General features: G+C 35.5%; 1 protein-coding gene across 1 annotated transcript in view; it reads right to left on the bottom strand.

Moving 5' to 3' along the window:
* Positions 1 to 16,509, bottom strand: part of WDR70 (WD repeat domain 70) — a 138,820-nt gene that overhangs the window by 44,057 nt on the left and 78,254 nt on the right. The window contains exon 10 of the mRNA XM_075136564.1: positions 14,121 to 14,295. Within this exon, the coding sequence (XP_074992665.1) occupies positions 14,121 to 14,295 (175 nt within the window). The remainder of the gene's footprint in view (positions 1 to 14,120; positions 14,296 to 16,509) is intronic.

A 16,509-nucleotide genomic window follows, 5' to 3' on the forward strand; every position in this document is an offset into this window, starting at 1 on the left:
TCCTTTTTACTATCATAAATATGGCTTCTGTAAACAAACAAACAAAACCCTTCTTTTGCCTCTTTCAAAAATAAATTAAGTCACTCTTAGACTTGCCCAGCTGTTGAAGGTTCCTTTGCCTTCCAGAAAAGACTCAAATCTGATCAATGTTATTCTGTAAAAATTCCATTAAAATTTAATTAAGATATACTAGAACCCCACTCAAAGTCCACCGATTTCTTCAAACTCACCTATGCCAACACCGGATGTTTCATATCAATTAAAAGTGGCCTTTTGCCTATTGGCAATAAACATGTAAGAGTATAAACAGAAAAAAATATAAAGAAGTTACAAAGATGTCTTTAGAAACCAACTAGCACAAAGTTATTCCCACCATAATTCAGTATAATTTCTCACATTCTTTCAGTCTTCAGTGCTCCCAAAGCTTAAGACCCATTTTAGAGATCTTACAGAGGTACAGCGTGAAGAGAGTGAAATATAACTGAAAATATACAGAAGTTCACATAAAGCTAATATTTCTGAGCCAAAAAAGGTGTAGTTTGCAGTGAGTTATCAAAGGTGGATGTATAATAAATTTACTTAGTTGTTGAAAAAAAGTAGCTAAAACATGTATATTCCAACAAGATGGGTGTATTTCTTTAAGAAATGAACAGTCACTTTCACTAAACTTCTTGTAGCATATGGTGAGCTATTATTTCTTCTACATTATTTGATTTTTCCAGTAAAAACGTACTGCAAACCGTTACGTTGTATTTTCTCTGCTTATTAATTAAAATAACATAATTTTTTTAAAACATGGATTTGGTTTTATTTGTTCAAGTGGAAAGGCAAAGAAGAAAGAATGCCTCATTAAAAGGGTAAGTGATATTTTGCCACATGAAGTATTTCAGAGATAACATGAGCATTCTTAACTCAGAGTCTCAATGGTTTATAAATAATGTTGCATAAGGTGGTTGAGATTATTAGCTCAATATACTTAACACAGATTTTCCAGGTCCACACATATTAATTTTTTTTTAAAAGCCTCTAGAAAACAAAAAATGCCATCATCATTAAGCAAAGTAAGCTGTTGAGAGAAGTTGTTTTTGAGAAGTTAAAGGAAACTCCTTTTCTTCTGTGACAGGTTAGCCAGGCACTTGTGGATGGTGAGGTATACACATTTTTTTAATAACTAAAGATATGTTGCCATTAATCTGCAAGACACAGAGTTGCTAAATGCCCTCAATTTCAGCTACCTTTAACTCAGAATTTTATCTGATGAGTTCAGCGACTTCAGGATTAGGCCCCAGAATTATGTATGAGTACAATGTAAAAGTAAGAAGCTGGTTGGGAAAAAAAAAAGGAAAAAGAAAAAAAAAAGTTAACTTAAGCAATCTTTGTTGTCTTTTCAAGCAATATTCCTATCTCAGTTTCACGATTACTTCTTTGACGTTGCTTTTTTTCTCACAATAATTTTATATAATTGACTAGCTAAATAAGCAAACAAATAAAAACCCTACACACTTGTAAGCAAAAAAATTGGCAAAGTGGAAAAAATTTTCAAAAATTGTTTTCTGTAAGTAGTTAGCTCAGAAACAACATACTGTCTTAAATAACTCTGGCAATTCAGGTTTTGTGGTAGCATCAACTTCAACCCAAAAAACCACTTAAAATCTTTCATGATTAAAGATACTTTATTTATTCATCTACACTGGACAACACTCTGTTATATCAAGTTTCCAAACTAGCCTACAAAGCAGCAATCAAGTACCTAAGCATTAGGTAGAGTGAAAAAACTTGTAATAATTTTTAGAAAAATGTGGCTTGCTGTTCGACAGTGAGATTCCTGAATATATTTCAAACATGGATCACTTTTAAAATTAGTTTTCTTTTTTAATAGATATTAAAAACAAATTACTGTTTAAATATGAGAGGATAGAATTCCTTTGTTTGGAATTAATGTCGTTAAATCAATTAATCCCTTCTGTCTCATTTCATATAAATAATAATGATTATTAAAGCTATGGTAATGTAAAAATGTCCTAATCAACACCCAAGACTCCCTCTAGCAGGCTGCAGTATTTCCATACAATTTGTCCCTGAGGAGTACAGAATCATTACAGAATTTTTCGTTCTGCAATTAGCCTTCTCCTCTACTGCTAATGTTCAAACCCCTCTTTACTCTTCTTTTCCTATTTCCATTTTTTTATGATACTTCCTAACACCTCTCCTGACTACAATTCTCTTTCACCACTAGCATTCCTAAAATTTTCCTCCATCCAACAAAAAGATTCCTTCCATTTTCTTCTCCTCGCCTTCCAGTTTCATTTCAGCACACTCATGTCTGGCAATTTCATATCTCTTCTCCATCAGCAGTGGCATCGAGCACAGGGAGATACATGAATTGCCGTTTGTGAAAGTCGTATCTCAGAAATCTCATTTTCATCATCCACTTTTCACCAAATAGCTCCGTGTTTCTTTTTCTCTCTCTCTCCATTAATCTTTTTCACATTTTGGCCTTTTCATCCAATACTGCCTTCTCCTCCATCCTCATTCCTTGTCAATCCCTCTTAAATTCCTTCCTGAGTCTCAACAGATTTATCCCTGACAAATCCAACAACGCTACACCTTGGAAAAAAGTGCCTATTTTCTATTCCTCTCTTCATTGTTTTATGAGGTCCAGTATCTCCTGTACACCTTCTACATGTTGGCTCTCTATTTCACTATTCCCTCTGGTGCGTGATTCTCTCTCTTTCTCTCAGTTTCACTGGCTATTCACCATTACTCAATCTCCTTGGTCACTGAACTTCTCACTCTACAATGTATTTTTAAAAACTTTATTCACAACCATGACTACTAACATTTTCATGCCATTAAACTACCTTCCAAGAAAAGGTACATCATTCTCTGTCTGCTGAACATCTTAGTTCATCTTGACATCACTTTGTGAATGTTTAACTGGCAACTTAAATGCAACATGAAGAAAGCTGTTCCTGATTTTCTTACCTGGATACCATATCTCCTCCATTTCCCTGGAAGATCTAACCTCTTTTAACCATTCATCATAAGAAAAATGTTGTTACGTGCATCACAATGTGTCATCTCTTTTCTGTCACATATTGTAAATCACACTGTAATAAATCCAATCAATACCCCATTGCCAGTATTATTACTTTGATGTCTTTTCCCTCTTTGTTTCCTTGATAATGGTTCTTTACTTTTAGGGTCCACTGTCACCTCATTTTGTCTTCTTTAACAGCTGTATTTTTCCAATGACTTAAATATATATTCTTCCAGTAATAGCAATTACAGATCATTCACCTAATCCTCAAGCACACCAGTGTTTTTCTCACATAAAGAAAAAAAGTCAAAACCAACAAAACCACCACTCCCTCTTCCATAACAGATATGGACATACAGTAAAAATGAGAAAAAAAAGGAGACAAGTAGCAATTGAGTTTGCACACTGCCTTGCTTTTGTTTATCAGTACAAACTTCTTACCAACTTGACACCAAAGGATTCATTTTCAGACATAAACACATTTATTTCAGAAGGAGAACAATCAAAACTGAAGTGTGGTTTATACATGCAGACACACAGCAGCACACATTAGCACGGCCCTGCCTGCTCTCCTACCTCAATGCAATAGCCAAGAAACAACAGTGACCGGTCTGGGGTACAGAAAACATTCCTACACCCCTGTCAACTCCTACCCATTTCGGCACCACACTTTCACCCACATCAAATATCAAAATCAACCAGGCATTTGCACGTTTCTGAGAAGTGACAAGCCAATGGCTGGCAATGCAATGCTTTCTGCTGCCTAAAACAGGTGTCCCTACTTCTGAAAAACCACTCAGGCTCTTGAAAGTGGTCTTGAATATAAGCCAGTCCTCCCGTTACAAGGGCAGAAACACACTACCTGTACTAGTTGTGCTTTTGCAAGCCCTGATGAAACAGCCTCTACAAAGATCACAGCAGTGTACTCTGGCCACATCAACAAGATGAAGTTTGCTTACAGGTCTCAGGCTCAATCTGCTCTCCAAACGAGACCACAGATCTGCATACTGGTGAGGACAATGAAACAGGCTAGGGAGCTAGGACACAGTGCCATTTATATGCTCTTACCAGGGTATGTGCTGATCACAGCAGCTACATTCACCAGGAGCTCTTAGTGTCCCTAAAAAACATGGCCCATGATTACGCAATGAATTAGATTTTTTTCAGAATATTTCACTCTCTGTATGTGAAATACAAAGCTAGCACAACACTTTCTAATTTGGCCATCCTATCCCAACATTAATAAAATGTATTACACCGAAAATTAAATATAAATTAAGTTTTAGCGCTGATTACAGGTGACTGCTTTGAGCACAAGTCAGTCACAAGCCAAATCTGGAAATCATACATATATATGGTAAAAAGTGAAATAGTAACCATAAAGGCATTTTTTTTAAAACCCTATATGCTGCTTAATCTGAATGAAAGTTACATACATTGGATTACCTAAGGGTGCTTTGTTTAAACTAGTAGAGCTTAGAATGATTACACAAATTCAGAAATTCTGTTAAACTAGAATTTCATTGTAAGTTTGTGGGCATACTTAGACACACAGAGACACACTGTGTATGTATTTACGGATAATGTGTTAAATACATAGGTAGTCATATCCAACTCCAAATCTAGTTCTCTATCTCATGAGAAATTTAGAACTTGGTTTGAGGAAGGCAGCTGTTCCTCGGATGTATCTGATTTCAGTCTGTGTAGTATCACTGCAGTCATACATTAAATAAAACACAGCTGGACAATGCTCCACCAATTTCACCAGCCCCTCTGCTAACTGTTTAGCACTAACATCTGTTGAAAACAAACTCTAGGAAATACGGAAATCATGGAAAAAAACCCTTTATTTTAAAATATTTTGCACTGGAAGTTCTACTTATTCATAAAGAAAGCCTCACATATATTCAATTAGGTTTTGATTATGAGATTTACACCTAGAGTTGAAAGAAACTTGCGCACTGAAGGCTGTCTTACAAAAAATACAATATTATTACAAATACTTTTCATTTCACATGATTGGTTTAGTTCTGTTCCTGGTGCCAAGAGATGGTGTAGTTGTGCAGTTTATCTTCTTATTGATAATAACCTTTTTGATTTATAATCTTATTACGAATTTTCTACAAATGCCATGCAATCTTTTTTTAATTAAAGTTAACTAGACATATGAGATGTTGTTTAGAAACTGAGGGCAGTCTGTAGTGTATTATGGCCAACTATTTAAGCACATTTAAAACTGTATCCTCACAGAAGTGCACCTTTTAATGGATGCAGCCATGAAATAATCGTTCTCTATGTAGAAATAGTTTGTTCTTTATCAGACTTCCTCTGAGTCAAGTGTATGTAACCTACTGTTACGTACAAAAGCTATGCTTCACTATAATTTATCTTCTTTTTTTTAGCTTCTCAATTTCTAACACATTAATGAGGAATTTTTTTTTAATTAAAAATATGAATATATTTCTTAATGTCATAAAACTGAGCACATTTCAAAATAAATCAATCTTATTCAATTGAACTAAAAAAAAAATCAAAATACTTTTCTGTCTGTTTGTCTTTGGTAAGTTTATTTTTTCTACATTAAACAGTTATGAAAAAAGTTACACACAAGCACCGCACAACATTAAACTATCAGTTTCCTAGGCCAGTATCCACCTTCTGATCGTGGTCAGTGACACAGGAATACATGAAAATCCCACAACTCTTAAATGGGAAGAATTTGTTACCCACCTTCTACATTAGACCTCTGGAAAAGTTAGAGATTTGGTAATATTTAAAATGAGAGCAGGAAAAAATAAGTAAAAGAAAAGTTAACTCTACTACAGTAATGAGAAGAAATGAGAAGGGAAATATATTTCAAAAGTTTAAGAATTCCCAATCATTATTTTAGTTTTGAGATTTGGTATTGTCTGAAATGACCATTTCATTAAAAAAACCCTAATTCTAGTTTCCTTTTCCATTAAAAAAAACCCAAACCTAAAATCCCATCCCAGCTAGCTCTTAGTACACTATTTTCTAAAATTCACTTCACATTATTCTTTATGAATACCCCAAAACAGAAAGCTTTCTAAAAGTTATGAATTGATGAGAAAAATGAAGCCTGCAAGAGATACATCCAAATATGATGCTGGAAGGGGGCAAAGGGCCTATAAATTAAGCCAAGAGATATAGCAAGCATATGCAGACATAAAGTACCTAATCTTCACTCAGTATTTTCCACAGATCAGAAGTCATTATTTCCTACCTTTATTGTTCTTAAATAAATCCACTTGATCAAGCTGTAACAGCTTTCCTTTCGTAAGTATTTTAAAATATGGGAGTTTTAGGCTTCTCTAATAAAACAAACTTAATGACCAAGAGTTGTACAGAAATATACTTTTCATTGCTTTCATGAAATTCACAGTATAAACCTGCTGTTCATCTCCTCACTAGCTTCAAGAAATAGTGACATACTATGAACCACAATGAGAAACATCTGGACGTAAAACTAGCTTCCTAATACACACATCAAGCACAAAATTCTTTTCGTAATTTACAAACCCTATCAGGCTCTAGACCAATGAAGTGTTCAGCTTGCTTGAGCAGTGCATATACTACAGTATCTAAAAGTCATTTTTCTGATAAGCCAGACCACTCTGGAGCTCATTTCTTATTTGAACGAAACGTAGCATTTGTACTCTTCACTTTTTGCTTCTGCATAGAAGGAAGATTTTCTCTAAAATAACAAAGCTAGCTCAAGAAGGCTCTGCTACTTCTGTTTCATTATTTTTCATTATTTTATCTTCTATTTCTGTAACATTATTAATGTAACATTAATATTAAAAACACTACAATATTAGTAAAGCCAATCATGTTGCTATAATGCCTACTCTTTTCTTCTCAAATTGTCATTTTTAAATTATTTCTGTAAGCTCTACTGTTATTTTTCTAAATAGTAAATCAAAGAAAGATATATAATCCTTGTGGGATAAGCCTTTTTCCTTTAACCATACATGAATCCAAAGTAAAATCCTTTATGCTGTTTTCACTGGGGTGTGACAGACTTCAAGATTTAGAATTGCCTTTCATCTCTATATTAGATAGTGCAAACATTTAGATAATTCTTAACTATAAACTGTTTATTACACAAGAGAGAAATGCACTTAGAAATACAGCAGGGCACATTTTATCTTAGCATATGATTGGCAGATTCTTTACTGCAGCTAGCTTCAGGGTATAGATAGTGATGTACCAGATAAACCAGACATATACAAAAAGGAATAATATATGAATCTGTTAATATTTGCTGCTGGCAAGCTTGTGTGTGATTTCCAGTTTCTGGAGGAGAGGTCTGGCACATATGGATATGGAAAACTTACCTTAAGTTTGAAAGGGGAATATAGTATATTTGGATATCTTTCATCTTGTATTTACACAAGAAATTTCCAGATGTAGCCAGACTGCCCTCTTCAAAGCATAAAGCATGTTACATACTTGGGGGAAATTGGAAGATTTGCCTGCTCTCTAGCTGTAGTAGTGATATTCAGCAAATTTAAGAATAGTAATTTTAAATTGTTTCTATTAAATATTGACATTTCACTGGAATAATTTTAATGCTGTGAAGATATCAATATAAACCCCAAATTCTATATAAGCAAAACCAAAACAAAATATACAAATAGACAAGTGAATATTCCATGTCCAAAATAATGAATAAGATCTAGCTGGTGTGAAAAGAGCATAATCCTGGAATGCTCTGATAGACCAGATGCCAAAGACACACTGTAATCATTGCCTGTTAGAAACTGTATCTAAAAAGGCATATGCACATTAGTAAAGCTTTCTAGCAGACAGACATAAGACATACATTTCAAGAATTTATTACTGAGAGCTATGTCTTTTGCATGTCAGCATATGCAAAAAGCATCCCGTTACTATGCAAAGATCCAACAATCTCATCTTCCCAAAGCCTGGGTGTAAGTCCCCTCAGAGGACCTTCCAATTAATGGAGAAAATATTTACAGCAAGTCTCAGATCCTACTACTAGTTTTCATTACTCTGTCTTGGCAGCATCAGCTGTAAAATCCATCAAGAAGAGCAAAATAAAGTTTATAAAAAAATTTCCAAATAACATCTGGGCTTGGATTCCCATTCCAAAACAAAAGGGTCACCCTATTTAGGCAAAAAAAAAAAAAGTATATTACTTTTCATATTATCTAAATCTGTGTCCTGAGTTGTAGAGTATTTCTTCAAAATGGCTCCAATAGTTGTAAAACTTTTCATCTCCGAAAACTCTACCTTAAAACTTCATACAGCACACCACAAAACTAAAGCTTACAAAAAACCTTTCAAAGCAAACAATCACTAAATATAGAAATGTATTTATCTTACAGCTATAAATCATGCAATTATTTGGAAAATACTTTTAACATGAGTATTTGTAATTAAAATTTACAGAGCTTAGATCTGCTTAACTTCAGTGCATACTGTGACATTCCACTTTTCTTCCCCTTATATTTTGAGGATAGGATGTCTTAAGGGCGTGTGGAAAACAGTTTATTGGGATTACCACTTGATCACACCATTTTTGGGGATATTCATGTGGGCAGTATATTAGTATAGTTTTGGATTTCATTATTATTGTGCATTTTAAGTTCTGTAAAATCATTTTGAGCTTTAGCTAAGTAATTTAAAACTAATTAAAATACATAAATTATTCTAGCAATTTAAAATCAAAATAAGGTTTTAAAACCAGGAATAAAGAAACACTAGCAAAGCAGTAGTTCAGTAACGCTGTAGTAGATGCTCACTTTTGAGCAGGAAATAGCTGAAGAATGGAGTTAAACATACCATTAGGTCTTTTATGAAACAAGAAAATAAAAAAAAAGAAGTTAATCATTAGCTATAAAAATCTTTCCCTGAGCACTGAATCAATTTGTGATTAATGAGAATGAAATTACGTTGAAAATCATAAAACATTGCATCTTTCCTGTTCAGATTTACACTACATAAAAAGATAAACCTATTACAGATATGTCTGTCAAAGCTAATTCTTTACTACTCACAGTGCAGTCATTAGATAGCTAAAAGCTTGTAAAAATTACTCAAGGTTTCTAAACAGACCCAATTTAATATAGCTAGAAAAAACCCAACATTTTGGGTGTACAAGCTGTTTTTTTAAAGGCATTTAAAGACATCACCACTCCTTACAACTCTGCCTCCCCAACATCCTTATCAATATTTTTGTATCACAGTTGCAATGATACACCATAAAATATGTGATGTGTGAAACTGAGAAAAACGATTCAGCCTGCCATACACAGAGTTGTTGTTTATGCAATCCTGGGCTGAATGCACCCAGGAAAAGCTGGAGGGAAAATTCACGTAACAGTAGCCTCATGAGGTGGTTTGAAAGACTAAGAAAGGCTAACTAAATAGTTTAGCTGTCTCATCCTAACAAATCCTATTTGTAATCAATGAAAAACACCTTGATCCTTTCCTGTTTAGTGTGGAAAATGAAGGGAGCTTTTTTGTTCATTAAAGAGATTTCTACCAATTTTAACTCACAATACATTTTAAAGCTACTCATTAAGTGTACTAATAGTCTTTACAAAAATGACTTCAGTCTGTCCATATCTCTATGAATGAGATACTGCCACTTCCACACAGGAAAACTGGGCACATAAAGGTTTACTGATTGCAAGACACACTTCATTCTTGTTACTAAAGACTGGCTCCATGGATCAGCTTGTTCAGCAATATGTTACTATTGGTCTTGCAAAAAGCTCTGAATGGGCAAGCACAGGCAACATGAGGAATTTGAACCTGTTTGAACTGCAGGTAAATCTAGGGGTTTTACTGCACTGCCCTGTGAATCAATAATTTTCAAGGTCTTGTCTTATTTTGACCACTAATGCTCTCCAACTCTCCATATTTGCCTGACACTTCTCCACGACTCAGAAAATTTAAATTGAGAAAGTTCTAATGTGTTATGTTATGATTGACTATTTCACACTATTGTTTCCACTATTCATTGGAAGTTTGAAGGAAGTTATTTTTTATGTCTTTTGAAGCTGTTATTTTAAGCCAAGTTGACAGTGTTCATAATATTTCAAACAAGCTGACAGATCGTTCTGCTAATGTGCACTGTAAATGCACATGTACATGAACCTTAAAGAAAAACCATGCACTGACAAAATAACATACGTGAGAAAATAACACAGAGTTATGACAAAACGAAAAAATCCTCTGAGGCAGGTGATTATAATGGATCATGATCATGCTGAGGAAGTTTGGAGAAAGGCAAGGCAGAGTCGGAATGCATTTGGCTAACTTCAGCATTAGCAAGTTATCAACGTCAGCGTCATGAAGACAAAAAAAGTCTTCCTCCAGAAGTTCCAAAAGTGTTTTTACTCTCACTACATACAGCTGGGAGATTTGGAATTGCACCAAAAAAACAGTGGAAGCAGAAAACTGAATGAGACACTCATGGCGTGCATTACTAGTCAGAACTAAAGGGAATTGATCACACACCAAAATCACTCCCTAGGCATAACATAACTGAAAAAAAGCAGATACTGAGGTGGCTTTAAGTGGCTTAGAAAAAACAACTAATTCATGACCCTAACTTACAAGAAATAGCTACTTTGATTTCAGCAGGGATGATAAAACATGGGATAGAAAAGATCTTGTTTCCTTCTAAATAAAAAAAAAAATATTCAAAAAATTATTTAATCACACCATTCTGAACCAAATTCTACACTACCTAGCAGCAAACTCAAGTGATGCCACAGGGACGCCACCACACAGCAGGCTGATCTTAATTTGTTTGCCCTTTGATAGACCCATCAGTAGGATTCCAGTAGTCAGGTGTAAAGCTATCAAGTCACTTGTGGAGCAGAGGATAATAAACCGATAACCAGCAGTCAGACACTATGGCTACAGTGGCAAGGAAGATTTCTGGGAGCTTCGTCAGGGAGCCTCTGCCACCTTGTAAAGTGGTGTGGTCTTTGTGAACCCCCAGAGCAAGAGTGGCTTCCTACTAGCACTGCAGCAGTGTGCCTGCCTCTAATGAGTGCCCCTTTTGCTCTAGGAAAGGGCATTATCAGACCCTCCTTCCTATCGGGTATCCACTTCTGCCCTTGCTACTGCTGTTTTCATGACCCTGCTCATATGGGAAAGCAGAAGCCTCACGTTTTCACTGAAGCAAAGAGAAATTTCCCTCTTTCTGAAGTGGGAATGTGTCTAAAAACCTTCATAGACACCAGAATAACAGGCACTATGGATAGAACGTAGTGTGAGCCATAATATCCGGTAAGAACACCTTCCTGGATTTAGTTTGTGCTGTTACCATCATATGCAGGAACAGTGGTATGGGCATTCAACAGCAAGGTTGAAATGTCATTTATATTTTTGCTTAAATGCAAAAATGAATTCAGACAGTCAAATCAGGCCTTTATTGGATCAGCCTTGGCATGACAGTACAGTCAACTAAATTACAGTTAACTTTAAACACCTATCCTCCTTCCTGCTGCAAATGTGCCAAATCCATAGTCTAAAATAATGATGCCAGAATCACTCCTAACTGATCAAGTATAAGAAATTATAGCAACTATCTTCTGCTTTCAGAAACTAGTGATTTTTGTTACAGACTCAATAGAGCCTTCTCAAGTTAAACACAAATGCTGTCTTAATTTTGACTTGAAACAGAGCTGTACTTTAAAACAGCAGAATCTGTGTATACAGCTCTATACTTGTTTCAACAAAGTCAAATAGTATTTGCTTTATGGGAATTAAAAAATTTCTTCCTCAAAAATCAGAAGTTAATATTTCTACTATATATTTCTTCAAGCAGCTTAACGTCTTGATTCTCCACAGCTTTATCTATTTCCCTGTGTCACCTACAGTTCGTACCCCCACCACTTTGTCATGACTTAACATTTTCTTGTTCGCCTTTGCAAGCATCTCCGCATCCTGTCAGGCCACTAAGTGCTTTCGTCATTCCAGTGCAGGAGTCAATCCCATCCTCCTCTTTCTAAATCCTACTTTGAACACGTTCCTTTTAGTTTTTTTTTCTTATCACTCCCCCAACCCCCAAATGTAAGATGATGGCTTTTTCTTTTTTTAATTAGTTCATGAAGATGCCTTGTGAAACACCTGATTTTAACTATACACAGAGATTTCCAGAGAGTACCACCAGTTTTAGGTAAGAATGCCACTAAAAACAATTTACACTGCTCCTTTACACAAAAATCTTGCACATTGCTTAATGACACCAACAAAAGCAAAGACAAAAATTCTTTAGGCTTTAAAAGTACATATCGAAGAACACTACCAACTTCACTTCCGCTAGGAAATCACTTCAGTCTTGCATTGTTATACAGGGGTCACCAGCTGGAAATTGCACAAGATGCACAGGATATATCTTTAAAGTATTCATAATCACCTTAAACTGCACTCAATCAGCATTGCAATATGTCATCTTATAGACACACAAAAATTCAAACGGAAAAGCACATGAAAAAGCAGACTGCGAAGAGCACTATTGTTAAAACTACACCAGAAAGCTTAATATTTCAATACTGTATATGTTAAAATAAACAACATACACAGGTGATGAAAGCCAGTCTCTGAAAAATTTATTATTCTGTTAGAACAAGTTTATACTTAGGATGAATTCTCAAGCTTCATGCCATTAGGAAGTTTTACTGGGTTTATAGTGGAAATAAAAACAGAAATAAAAATAGATGACAATCCCAAAATACAGGCTGTACTTTGAATATGATCAACGGGCTTTCTTTTCCTTTTACATCTATACATTTCCTCTTGCCTCCAGCAATCAAATTTTATTCAATCTTCGTGAAAAGTTCCCTAAATTGCCTGTTTTCATTTTTAAAATCAGTGTTTCGAAAGATGAAACTGAACAGACTAACGTAACTTGTATTAGTTCAGTATTATTTCCCCAAAGCCATCCTATTGTACAGCTTTCAAGGATTTATGATGTCAGTTTGATTCAAAGGATCCTGCATGCCCCCGCCCCATTTCCTCTGTAATCTTACTTTGGCTTCCAAAAAAATTGACCCTAATCTCATTTTTTCCTCCTATGCATGCCGTAAGTACTTATCCCATTGAAGTGAAAGGGACTGGGCATCAATTCTTTGGGTAAGATGGGCATAAAGGAGATATGGATGATTATTAGGATGATTAATTTTAAAAGCAGTAAAGCTTTGCCTGGTGAATTTGCACTCGACATTGCAAAATTAAATTCTTGGAATTGGACTGGTTTGTAAACTATACTACACAAAGCAACAGGGAGCACTGATGGCTCTCAGCTTTGAATTATAAAGTAGTAGCATGAATTATAAAGTAGTAGCAAGAATTATATGTATTCTTTGTCAGCTAGATTCATAACTACTGGAAATCCAATTTTAAGTTTAATACAGAGTATAAAGAAAATATATAAGAAAGTATATAAGAAAATACAGAGTATATTTCATAATTTTAAAGAATTTGAAATCGTTCCCGTTTTGACTCTTTCTGACCACACTGCATTTACATAAATTGTTCAAATTTGCCTCAGTGTTAATTTTTACACATTGAACAATGTAACAACATTTGGCATTTAATATGCAGTATTACCCTTATCCTCACCCACTTGGATGCTATTCTCCTCTGCCTATTATCTGGATGAATAATGGATTTCAGTATGAAATTTTATGAGTTACTGCTTAATGTACTCAATATCTCAAATAAAATATGGAAGTATATATTTTTAATTACAAAAGAACCAACAAGAAATTACAGCTTTTTCCACGAGCATTGCGTCTTAAATGAATAATATTCTAAATATAGGTATGTAGCCAACTTTTTTTTTTTTAAAAAAAAACAGAGGTTCCTCAGTGTTTTGAACTGAATACCAGCACACTGAATGATCAGCTGTAGAGAGGCAGAAGAAATATTAAATTTTGCCTACGAGTTATTTAGTTTTCAGGGGAGGGAAAAAAAAAAGTTAGTTAAAAAGTACCAAAATTGATTTTATCAGCTTCAACATTCAGCACTTGATATATTAGAAGCATATTTTGTTATCAAATACTTGACTTACACTCATATTTCTATCCCAGATCTGGATGGAGCCATCTTGACAGCCAGCTGCAATAAGTTTACCATCTCTGCTGTACGTGCAGGTTGTAGGAATCACCCGTTTACCTTGAACTGATCGTGGTTTAAATACACTTTTGTGCTTTTTTTCATTGTTAACATCCCACGTCCTCACAGTTCTGGGAAAAGGTTTAAATAAAGAGTTGTTTTAGATAAAGTTAACACATATGAAGTAATTCTTCTTACAATATAATCAAACACCTTTTTCAGCATAAATGGCATATAATATTGTTCAAATAAAGTTGTAATGGCAAAATAGCATTTAAGATATGGTATGGCAGTCATGAAACTAATGAGACAACTTTCCAAGTACGAAACATCATATTCACTAACAAGCATGTGAAGGTTTTAAAAAAAAAAAATCAGTTCTTCCCAAATTCTCGTGTACATACATAAAATTATTTACAAATGGACAAATGACCAAAAGTTAATACGCAGGTACCACATAGTCTCCACTGTCACTGGAAATCAGGAAGATGAAAGTATTCAGTCCTTTACATAAACGAGACTTCAGGAAACAGGCATAAATGCTTTTACAAATTCATTAACTAAACAGATTGTCTTAATTATTCTGACATGGCAACAACTGACAAACCTGCTTTTAACCGGCAGTATTGCAGACTGGCTGGTTATTCTTCAGATTTTTCTTTAGATTAAAAAGGCATTTTGAACAATTAATTGCAATATTATTGAGTTCTCTTCTACTAATCCTGAAGGTCTTAGAGTTCTGTTGTAAAAGTATTCTTCAAATACTTTACACAGACTCATTTATGTAATACTGTTTTTTCAAGTTGAGTTTTTCCCACATTATTAGCAAAATAAATACAACTTTTTTCTTTTTAATGGAAAAAGAGTATCTGCCTGGATCTTCAATGTTTCTTAGATACACAAAAACATCCAAATGAGAAAGAACTGAAACACTGAGATACAGGTGGACTTTTTAAACTGTCTTAGATACAAATGTTTTCTGTCCATTTAATATGTTGAGTTCTTTCCACATAAAAATTCAAAACTCTTCTGGCATTTAATGCAGAGAAGAGTTTCAGGATTTGGCAAAGAAAGGAAGATCATTTATTTAGAAAGAAAAAAATCACTAAGTTCTCAAGACAACTTCATTTGTTTATACTATACAAACATTGCCTATGATCCAACAGCATGTAACTCACTGGTCTCTAGCAAAGCAAATACCACTTTAACAAAGGCTGCCATTTCTCCAGAACAAGACAAGACACTGCGGCATAACATTAGGAACTTCCATCAGAGCTGCAAGACCAGACAGGCTACTGAGCTGACATATATATAATTCTAGGATAAAACAGACAAGAAAATGAGCTAGAAATAGCTTATAGAAGTTATATTTAATCGCACATTTAATGACAATAATGAGAAATCAGTAACTGAAGTAGAATGGATCTCCAGTTGTCCATAATAAAGTCAAGATTAGACTCATTATTAAAAGCCTTCAAATCTCCTATCTGTAAGGCATCACTTCATTGCTCTATTTGGAGCTCTAGCATAAGACATTCAAGTCTCCCTCAGTAAGTTTGCAGATGACACCCAGTTGGGCGGGAGTGTTGATCTGCTCAAGGGTAGGAAGGCTCTGCAGAGGGACCTGGATAGGCTGGATCGATGGGCTGAGGCCAACTGTATGAGGTTCAACAAGGCCAAGTGCCGGGTCCTGCACTTCGGCCACAACAACCCCAGGCAACGCTACAGGCTTGGGGAAGAGTGGCTGGAAAGCTGCCCAGAGGAAAAGGACCTGGGGGTGCTGATTGACAGCCGGCTGAACATGAGCCGGCAGTGTGCCCAGGTGGCCAAGAAGGCCAATGGCATCCTGGCTTGTATCAGCAATAGTGTGGCCAGCAGGAGCAGGGAGGTGATCGTGCCCCTGTACTCGGCACTGGTGAGGCCACACCTTGAATACTGTGTTCAGTTTTGGGCCTCTCACTACAAGAAGGACATGGAGGTGCTGGAGCGTGTCCAGAGAAGGGCAACGAAGCTGGTGAAGGGTCTGGAGCACAAGTCTTATGAAGAGCAGCTGAGGGAACTGGGGTTGTTTAGCCTGGAGAAGAGAAGGCTTGGGGAAGACCTCATCGCGCTCTACAGCTACCTGAAAGGAGATTGTAGCGAGGTGGGTGTTGGTCTCTTCTCCCAAGTAACTAGCGATAGGACGAGAGGAAATGGCCTCAAGTTGCGCCAAGGGAGGTTTAGATTGGACATTAGGAGAAATTTCTTTACTGAAAGAGTGGTCAGGCCTTGGAACAGGCTGCCCAGGGAAGTCGTTGAGTCACCATCACTGGAAGTATTTAAAAGACGTGTAGATGTGGTGCTTA

This window comes from Calonectris borealis, chromosome Z (genome assembly GCF_964195595.1).
Source record: "Calonectris borealis chromosome Z, bCalBor7.hap1.2, whole genome shotgun sequence".
Classification (NCBI taxonomy): domain Eukaryota; kingdom Metazoa; phylum Chordata; class Aves; order Procellariiformes; family Procellariidae; genus Calonectris; species Calonectris borealis.